General features: G+C 30.5%; 1 protein-coding gene across 4 annotated transcripts; it reads right to left on the bottom strand.

The window, feature by feature from the left end:
- Window positions 1-2,115: 2,115 nt before the first annotated feature.
- Window positions 2,116-4,602, bottom strand: LOC131603817 (F-box/LRR-repeat protein 13-like). Of its 4 annotated transcripts, none has more exons than XM_058876252.1 (4): window positions 4,333-4,602; window positions 3,311-4,256; window positions 3,052-3,212; window positions 2,116-2,462 (listed from the first exon to the last, which is right to left on the bottom strand). In XM_058876252.1, exons 2-4 carry the CDS (start codon window positions 4,250-4,252, stop codon window positions 2,384-2,386), a joined length of 1,182 nt encoding a protein of 393 aa, XP_058732235.1. In that variant the 5' UTR covers window positions 4,253-4,256; window positions 4,333-4,602; the 3' UTR covers window positions 2,116-2,383. The 4 variants fall into 4 exon arrangements, with proteins under 4 accessions (XP_058732235.1, XP_058732234.1, XP_058732237.1 ...); XM_058876251.1 differs by having other exon boundaries at window positions 3,311-4,274; window positions 4,357-4,602; XM_058876254.1 differs by having other exon boundaries at window positions 3,052-3,152; window positions 3,311-4,274; window positions 4,357-4,602.
- Between the last annotated feature and the right edge of the window lie 4,857 nt (window positions 4,603-9,459).

Here is a 9,459-nt window from a genome sequence, read left to right as displayed (position 1 = left end):
TAGATTTAAGTTAGCTTTCTCCCTAAGCCAGAGCCCAAAACTATAAAAGCCCAAAATACCTATTTTGGAACTAAATCAAATATATTCTATTTTAGACTTAAATCAAATATATCTAAATCTAAAACAAATCTTATCTATTTTAAATCTAAATCTGACACAAAGAATTATACTTTCAACAAATTAAAGGTATGTATGTTGTTGATAAATGTTGTTTATGTTATTTATGTTGTTGATGTTGTAATTGAGTTTGTTATATCATATGTGATTGTTTGTTTCACTAACCCCTCATTGAACTTGCATTCATTTAAATATATTTTTGAGATAAAAAATAAAAAGATTAACTTATATGATCTAATATTTTTTCGAATTGCATCTATCTTGTAAATCTTAACTTCCTCTTTTGCCTATAGAATTTCATCAAATGCCACAAATTCTTCAAAGTAATATTGAGAAATTGATGTCATTCAGGATCTTTCACACAAATCTTCATGTTTGAAAAATACACTACAAAAAAACCAAATTTTGTGTGAAAGACCAAGAGTGACTTCCATTCATCAACATTACTTTAAAGAATTTGGGATTAAATCAAATCATATATGCTAAAGAGGAAAATATCAAGATTTAGAAGATGCATGTAATTCGAAAAATATTAGATTGTTTAAGTTAATTTTCAAGGATAATTTAATCTTTTTAATTATTATCTCAAAAATCTATTTGAATGGTTGGTTGTATATGGTTAATGAGAGCAAGGGAAAAACAAACAATCACATATTGTGTAACAAACTATTACCTCTTGTAACTATTTATTTGTGCCAGTGTATTATTATTTATAATTGTGTTTAATAATATTAATTTGAATTACTAATCTCATGAAAATATTATTTACAATTATTTTATAATTATTTAATTGTTTTAGAGGAGAGATCAAATTACACCAAAAATACACCATTTATTAACCCTTGATTTTGTTTTGATCTAATGGTTATATTACTCTTTTAAAGCTACTATCATATTTATTAAAATAGTTCCATCTTTTTTTATAATAATTAAATTCTATTTTAGAAAATCATAATATCTTACTCTTATAAAAAAAAAAAAAATTCTATCACTTATTTTAACTAACTCACATATTTGTAATTCTCTATATTTTTTAATAAAAAATCTGATTCAAAATGTTATTTTTTAAAAATTAATTATTATAAATAAAAAATAGTTGTTATTTTTAAACAAATTTCACTTTTTTTTTAAATTGAATTATATTCTATTTGCTTTAAATTAATATAAAACTGGTATATATTTTTTATTAATTATGAATAACATTGAAATGAAAGAAAACTTATCAATTTCTTTATTTTTCAATTTACAAATTAATTCGAATAAACTTATTATTCGGGATTTTATTTTAAATTTTATATGTAGATTTTTATTATTAATTTTAGTTTATATAAAATCTTATAAAATTTTATGATTCAATTTACGTGAATATAAAATGATCTATTGAAATAAAATATAATAAAAATGATCTATTTGCTTAAATTAAAATATCTTTTTTATTACTAAAAGTGAAAGGCATTTTTATTAAATCAAAATATCTTTCTCTAATTTTTTTAACAACTCTCGCAACTAATGTTATTCATATTAATATTTATTTATATATCAAATTTTTTAATATTTATTAATAACTAATTTTTTTATAAACATGTGTTATTCATATAAGCATGTGATTAAATAAATGCTTTTAGAGATTTAAAGATTAATTGTCTTATTTTCTTCATTAATATAGAGAAATAAGTACAGTACTTAACCAGAGTTTAATTACACTAGTAAGTAGTATAGTCGACACCTCTTTCTCTTAAACTTCTCATGATAGATTATGCTATTTCAATTTCAATGCCTTTTGCTATTTCAATTTCAATGCCTTCTGTAATCTCACCTCAATGGCAAGATAAAATTACAGATTACTTTTCTTTGTCACTAAATTTATAATTTCTGTAATCTCACCTCAGTGACTAAATTTATGCACTATTTTCTCTTCTGGGTTTCTTAGTAGAAGTATAGGGAAAAAAAGATAGAGAGAAAAATAGAGCCAAATTCAACATGGAAGGAACAAACACATGACACAAAAATGTTAGAAATATATAAATCTTCTTGACAAACAAAATAAAAACAATAATTCAGTAAGTTGCAGAGAAAATAAATAAGTCTTAATAATGCTATGCTATGGAAACATATCTCTCTGAAAAATTGCCTTAGTCACTGCATACACCCTTTCAATCTCTTGGACATAAAATCCTATGTAGCACAAGTCTGAGTACACATGCACTGACATTTAAACTTACGTTTAATTTATTCATTTTTTTGAATTATTATCAGTGTCGTCGTGTCAGTGTCGAGATTGTTTTCGGCGTGTTTTTGCTTCATTGATCCATGAGTCATTGCATATTAAATCCTTCAAAGTAGGCCTGTAAAAATATAGAGGCAATATATGTTGTAAATCAGACCGAAAATAAAGATGATATCAATAAAAAAAAGTTTTATAAAAATCAACTTCCATTTAATTTCAATTCTAACTATAGAGCATGGCAATAGACATAATTAATTCTAATAGAATTGAGTTTGATAGAATTAATTCTATAAAAATTGGTTTTTTTTGCTTTCGCACCAGTTCGACCCACATTGATGGGCCACTAATCCGGCTCGGGTGCAGAAGTTTACCCTAGCCAAGGACTTGTTTCAATCTGGGAATCAAACCCGATATTCTCCGAATACGTCCTTAGACGGGGTCCATTCCACTGGATGCTTTTATGTTTGGATAAACTAATGTAAAAGTGAGTTGAACAATTAATTTCAATATAAATATCACACACAATGTAGAAACTACAAATTCTACCTTCAAGTAGAATCAACCTAAAATTGCTTTTGGTCCTTTCAAAAGTCAAACCAAACAGCACTAATACTAAGTTATAACAAGTTATAACAAGAGAGAGTAAGGGAAACAGAAAAAACAAAAACAAAAAGCTAAATTAAACAATTGCCCTCAAGAGTATTTACCCTGGGAAAATGACTTTCTTTGCTGACGGTGCATTTTGAAGCAAAAAGTCTTCTGTTCCATCGGGTAGAGATGAAAATTCATGTATTTCTATTTCCAATAACTTCAAATTATGTAAATAAGGGAAATCAATCTTCCATGAATCAGGAATTAATTTGAGAATCTAAGCAATGAAGAATGAAGGTGAATTAAGATCAATTTAGACAAGCATATTCAAAAAAAATGAAAGCACTAAATTTTAAGTAAACCAAATTAAAGTACCTCAAGAGTCTCTGAAGAGATTGCCAATGATTCCATAAGGTCAAGCTCAACAAGCCAATTGAATAGAATTGAAGGAAAATTTGTGACTTTGTGGAATGGTAAATGAATCTTTACGTGTTTAATATAAGAGAAATTGGTATTGCTAATGTTATGGTGCCCACATAAATTCTGAAATGGATGACCAGTAAAATCAAAGCTAAAAAGATTTGGGGTAGATAACTTCAATTTATAAGACTTGTAATTGGCAGGCAATACTATTGTTAAATTAACAAGTGAGACACTTGATATGAATAGGTTGTCTTCAACACGGGTTTTTTCATTATAAAGTGAACAACATTCAATAATCAAAGTATTCAAACTTTGAAATACGGAAAAGGGGTCAGCATAGCCATCATCAGTAGTGCATCGAAAGGTGAAGGATTGTAAAGACAAGTAGGTTAATGCGGGAAATTGAAGAGAATTCGGAAATACTGGTTTTTGTCTACCCCATTGTTGCACTTCTTCCCATGAAATAAGTTTAAGAGAGGTTAAAGTATGATATGAAGAGTTGGTACATAGTGGAAAGTGTTCAAGACTGCAAGCCACTTTCATATCCAAGTGTTGGATGTTGTGTGAAAACAAGTATTTTATGATCCTTTTGAGCAGGTTAGGGTCAAAATAGTGAGTGCACTCAAAAGTGAGAGCTTGCAGAGAGGTTTTGTCATCGCGAGAAGAGAAAAATTGAGAAACGAATGTGGCGAAACTTTCTAAAGATTGAAAGTTTCGAAAGTTTCTACTCAAAGAAAGAACGGAAATATTTTTCCAGAGATCCTTCCATCTAGTGGAGAGGATGGATATTTGAACAGCTTGCTTTGCTTCCAAATTGGACAAAATATGAAGTAAAAGACAATCAGGTAGACAACTGATTCTGTCTTTACCATAATATCGTCTCCTTGTTTTCATTGTCCTGCATGTTTTTATTGTCCTGCAAGTCAAAAACAACCAAACTGATAAATAAATAAATAAATACTTGCAAAACTTACAGCTAGAATCTCTCCATCCCCAACCTATTGTTAGCCATTTGACGGAGAAGCATAGATCTACCACCAACCTATGTTTTGCAGTTTGACGGAGAAACGCAGATCTACCACCAACCTATGGTTAGCAATTTAACCGAGAAAAGTACAGATGACTGCTTCAAGAAGGTCAACAGATGACTGCTTCAAGAAGGTCAACAGAGCGGCGGATCTAAGGACGACGGCAGAAACAGGAGCAAGAGACTTCTGCGTTTTGGGATTGATAAGTGTTTAACCTAAAAGTACTTCTTTTCTTGGATCCTTAATTCATTATATACTGATTTTTATAAATAAATAAAAATTATAAAATAATCACTTTGACATTTATATTTTCAAATTTAATCTTTGAGATTTGATTTAATTTAATTTATAATATTTTCATTATTATTATTTTTTTGTTAATTTATAGGTTAAGGGCTAAATTAAATTTCTTACTGGTGAAATTCCAAAAAATAACTGATTGATTAAATGTTCTAAAATCAATTGCGGGTAATGTTTTAACTATTGCATTAGTCTTACTTTTTCGTTAAATGTAAGTTTTATTTTCTCAAGCTTTTTAGTTAAATTACAATAACATTCTTTAAAGCTTTATCGAATTTTTCTTCTTCTCTCAAATTTTATCGATTTTTTCTGTTTCTCTCAAGCTTTCTGGTTCGCGGTTAATCCCAATTTCTCTCGCAGTCGCTTTCTTCTCCGATCAGTTTCGGTCTCGCGAACGATTTAAGTCAGTTATCAGTGTTTGCGTTTCTGAGCGACAGGGAATGATCAATGAAAGAAATCTTTTAATTGTTGTTCAATTTTCTAGTGTAGTAAGTTTTTCGATAAAAATATTGTGTTAACCTGTTTTTTTTACCAGTTTTGCTGTTTTGTTTCTGCAAGGAATTCCAATTGAATTTTGCTTCAAATCTGAGAGTTTATGGTAGGAGATTTATGTTGACTTAGGATTTTCTTTATTGAATTAGATTTGAGATTTCTTGATTAATTACCGGTGATGTTAAATATGTTAATAATTAATGACTTCATATACTAACTGTCATTCTATTGTAATATGATAGGTTGAGCATGGTCAACTTGTTGCATCCAGTTGCAACTGTTGTTAGCTCATCATCTCCTATTAGTATGCATAAATATAATGACTTCATATACTAACTGTCATTCTATTGTAATATGATAGGTTGAGCATGGTCAACTTGTTGCATCCGGTTGCAACTGTTGTTATGGGCTCTGGGGGGAGAGGCTGTTTCCAGCAGGGTTCGAACCCATGACCCCAGGGTCGCAATAGAACAATCTTACCGTTGAACCAAGGCTGTTTCCTATTAGTATGCATATGCAATAAAAAATAGAATGAAGAAAAAAGGCTCACTATGTTGTCTATAATTTTGTTGAATCATAAACATCTAGTAACATTAATGTTCTCCGGTATTTTCATACAAAAATTCGGGGAAGATCGATAGTCTTACGATGTATATAAGAAACAACTCAGCTGCATAATCAATGTTTGCGAGAAAGATTTGTTTGTTGCTAAGCCGTTCCACTTGTTTGAAGTAGTGATCAATATGATAAATTTGAGATTCTTCAAACCAGGCCCGGCCTTGTGCCTTTATTTATAGCTATCTTAGCTATTTAACATATCACGAACTCAAATAGCGAACCGACTATTCTTTAATAATTATGTACCGCGTAACCGAATTCATATCATGTACCGAAACAAATCACGAACCGTGTGACTATGGGTTATAGCATTAAATGTACCTTTTCTACGCAACTTCCTCCTCCCGCCCTAACAACTTTGGTATATCGATGCTTCAGCATCCTTGTCTGCTAGCCGTGCCTTTACTATGTTAAAGGAAATTGACATTTCATCACAGCAGTAGTTAAGATTTAAGAACTCTTCAATAGAATCAGGTTTGATGTTTGAAAATGTTCATAGACGATATGCTATGAACTTAGTTTCCACTAGCACGCATTTTTCTTCAAAATCAAATCACAAGGCATGTTATGATGAATCTGTGTTAACTGATAATTTCTAAAATTGGTTTTTATTTAGCAGCCCAAATATTATTTCACATTAGTTTTTCCTTTCTACTTTTTTCTCTAGTGGTGGTGAAAATGGCATTTGCAAAAATGTATATGTGTAAGACCACTTACTATGGGGTGTTAAATAATTTTTTCAATAGTTGAATGCTTGCAATATATGTTGAATGGAATGTTGAATATGATGTGGATTAATTGGTGTTGAATATATTCAACATGTTGAATGAGAAGAAAGTGAGACCACATCATATATTTTGTAAAATTTTATTGGTTGTTTTGATTATTTAGATTTTTATTTAATCATAATTATTTGGGACAATTATTTTATAATAAATCTATTTTTTATTTTTTATTTTATTTTCACCAAAATTCAACATTTTTTTGTCTATAAATAGAGACTTGGTTTATATGATTTAGAAATAGAAAAAAAATTCCACTTTTTTCATCAAAATTTGTCATTTTAAGTGAAAAATAAATTTTCAAATTAAAAAAAAATTAAAACAATATTTAAACATTAATTATTTTAATTTAATTTCAAGAGTAAAGACCCATTTTGATCCCTCACAAAAACTGGAGAGTCCAAATTAATCCTTTTGAAAAAAGTCTCTATTTTATCCCTTACAAAATTAAAACGGGACATATTAGTCCCTTTGTTAATATTTTTCAATCTGGTTTATTTTCTATTTTTTAACTGTGACTGTATTGTCATGTGTATTACTTATGCCACATGTATTATTTACAAGAGAGACATTTAGGTCCTTACATTAATATTTTGGGACAATTTGGTCCCTAACAAAAAAAACCCTATTAAATCCTTACAAAATTTAATTGGACCATATTAGTCCCTTATGTTCAATCATACTACCACCAGTTGTAAGATCTTCTCCTATTAGGTCATCATCACATCCTTCTGTTAGACCATCACCTCCTTTAATTAGGATGTCATCACCATTTTTCATTGCACGTCCTTCAACAGTTGGGACTTCATCGACCTGATCACCAACACTTCCATTTTGCCCTTCACGGTAATCTCAACCTCAATAAATTGGACCTACTACTCCTAGATTTATGCCACCTACTACTCCTAGATTCATGCCATAAAGTTTTCTTCTACTTTATTTAGTTTTGTCTCCATAATTTTATGGCACTTTGTTTGTTTTGTTGATTTTAATTTGATGATACTATATGTTTTGGATTTTGAAGTTCTATTTGTTGGTACAATATTTTAAAATTTGATGATACTATAATATTTTGAATTTGATGATATATCTATAATGTATGTGATAATGGTAATCTAGAATTTTTGCTCTCTAGTTTTAATGTAATTGTAGTATGATTGAATATAAGGGACTAATATGGTCCAATTAAATTTTGTAAGAGATTAAATAGGGTTTTTTTTGTTAGGGACCAAATTATCCCAAAAAATTAATATAAGAACCTAAATGTCTCTTTTGTAAATAATATATGTGACATAAGTAATACACGTGGCAGTACAGTCACAGTTAAAAAATAAAAAATAAACCAGTTTGAAAAATATTAACAAATGGACTAATATGTACCGGTTTAATTTTGTAAAGGATTAAATATGAATTTTTTTCACAGGGATTAATTTGGACTCCGCAGTTTTTGTGAGCGATCAAAATGAGTCTTCACTCTAATTTCAATCATAATTTTTATTAATATATAATCACAAAAACAAAAACATAAATGACAATAAACCGAAATTCTGATCCGGTGAAGAATATCATCAACCGGATTACATTTTGTTCCTCATCCGAAAGATTTTTAAGAAAACATACCGGATCACTTACAATATCTTTTCTGGTGTACATGTTTTCAATCCGGATAACTTTTCCAGGCTGATCCGGTGGCGCTGGAAAGTTGTAACCCGGATAACTTTTCCAGGATGATCCGGTTTGATTTTTTTTCAAATTAATTATTTGTTTTTTTTCAGGATGCCTCGAAGACTTCTTCCAGACGGTAGACTTCCATTTTCCAGCCGTTTGAGAGCTGGATCTTCCTCATCCGTCCCAGCACACGAGCCGGAACCCGAGCAGGCAGAACCTGAGCCAGTGCCAATTGTTGTGCAACAGCCTGATCAGTATCCCGGAGGCCCTACAGATACTTCTCTTCTTTATCTGTATCCGAGTCATGTGGGCAGATTTTTATGGTATGGAGAGGTAAGTAAAAGACGTTCATCTATATTGAATAAATTATATATTTTTAAAAGTGTAATTTTAAATTTCTAATTTGATTTGTAATTTGTTTTCAAGAGAAAAAATGTCTGAAAGTGGCTTCACATGGGAAGAAGCATAGAAAGATGGTTCTTACTCAGCTCCCTAGACAGATAGAGGATCTTGTGAGAGATTCGGGTCTTGCCACTTTACAACATACCAGCTTACTAGCGATTGATCCGAATCTTGTATCAGTATTTGTAGAGAGGTGGCATTCAGAGACATCTTCGTTTCACATGCTATTGGGTGAGATGACCATCACCTTAGATGATGTATCTTGTCTTCTACATTTGCCAGTTGGAGGGAGTTTCTGGATACCCCATCATGTCACTGACTGTGATGTTGTTGAGCTGGTTGTTGATTATTTAGGAGTGCGACGTGGTGATGCAGCTAGCCACGTTCATGACTGTAGAGGTGCTTATTATGGTATTTGGACTGGTATTATAGGGTTTCACATCCTATATTGATTGCGCCTCCAGTTGATGCTCGTAGAGAGATTCCAGTTCCTACGTATGATGAAGTTCCATCTGATCCTAAAATTAGACGGGTCTCCGACTACATTCATCGTTATCTCCAACAACATGGTGCTGAACCAGATGATATGGAGTTTTCTGATTTGTTTGCGGCGTTACGCATTCTCGAGAGGGGGGAGGAGGATTGATGTGTTGTATTATTTTTATTACTTATGTATGTGACTTTTGTATGTGAATTATGTATGTGACTTTTGTACTTTTATATATTAATTAATTTTTTAGATATAATTATATTTTGAATGGTCCAGATTGCACCGACACTTTTAACGGTTCAGATTGCACCAACTGTTCTA

This window comes from Vicia villosa, linkage group LG5 (genome assembly GCF_029867415.1).
Source record: "Vicia villosa cultivar HV-30 ecotype Madison, WI linkage group LG5, Vvil1.0, whole genome shotgun sequence".
In the NCBI taxonomy this organism is placed as follows: Eukaryota; Viridiplantae; Streptophyta; class Magnoliopsida; order Fabales; family Fabaceae; genus Vicia; species Vicia villosa.
The sequence above is the reverse complement of the archived record's forward strand: the minus strand, read 5'-3'. Positions and strand labels throughout refer to the sequence as shown.

Excerpts from the sequence above, each read along its gene's own strand:
- LOC131603817 (XM_058876251.1), bottom strand. The coding sequence starts at position 4,385 with ATGCTTCTCCGTCAAATGGCTAACAATAG. Across the intron at positions 4,275-4,356 it reads CGTCAAATGGCTAACAATAG|GACAATAAAAACATGCAGGA; the intron begins GTTGGGGATGGA and ends TTTGACTTGCAG. Across the intron at positions 3,213-3,310 it reads TCTCTTCAGAGACTCTTGAG|ATTCTCAAATTAATTCCTGA; the intron begins GTACTTTAATTT and ends TTCATTGCTTAG.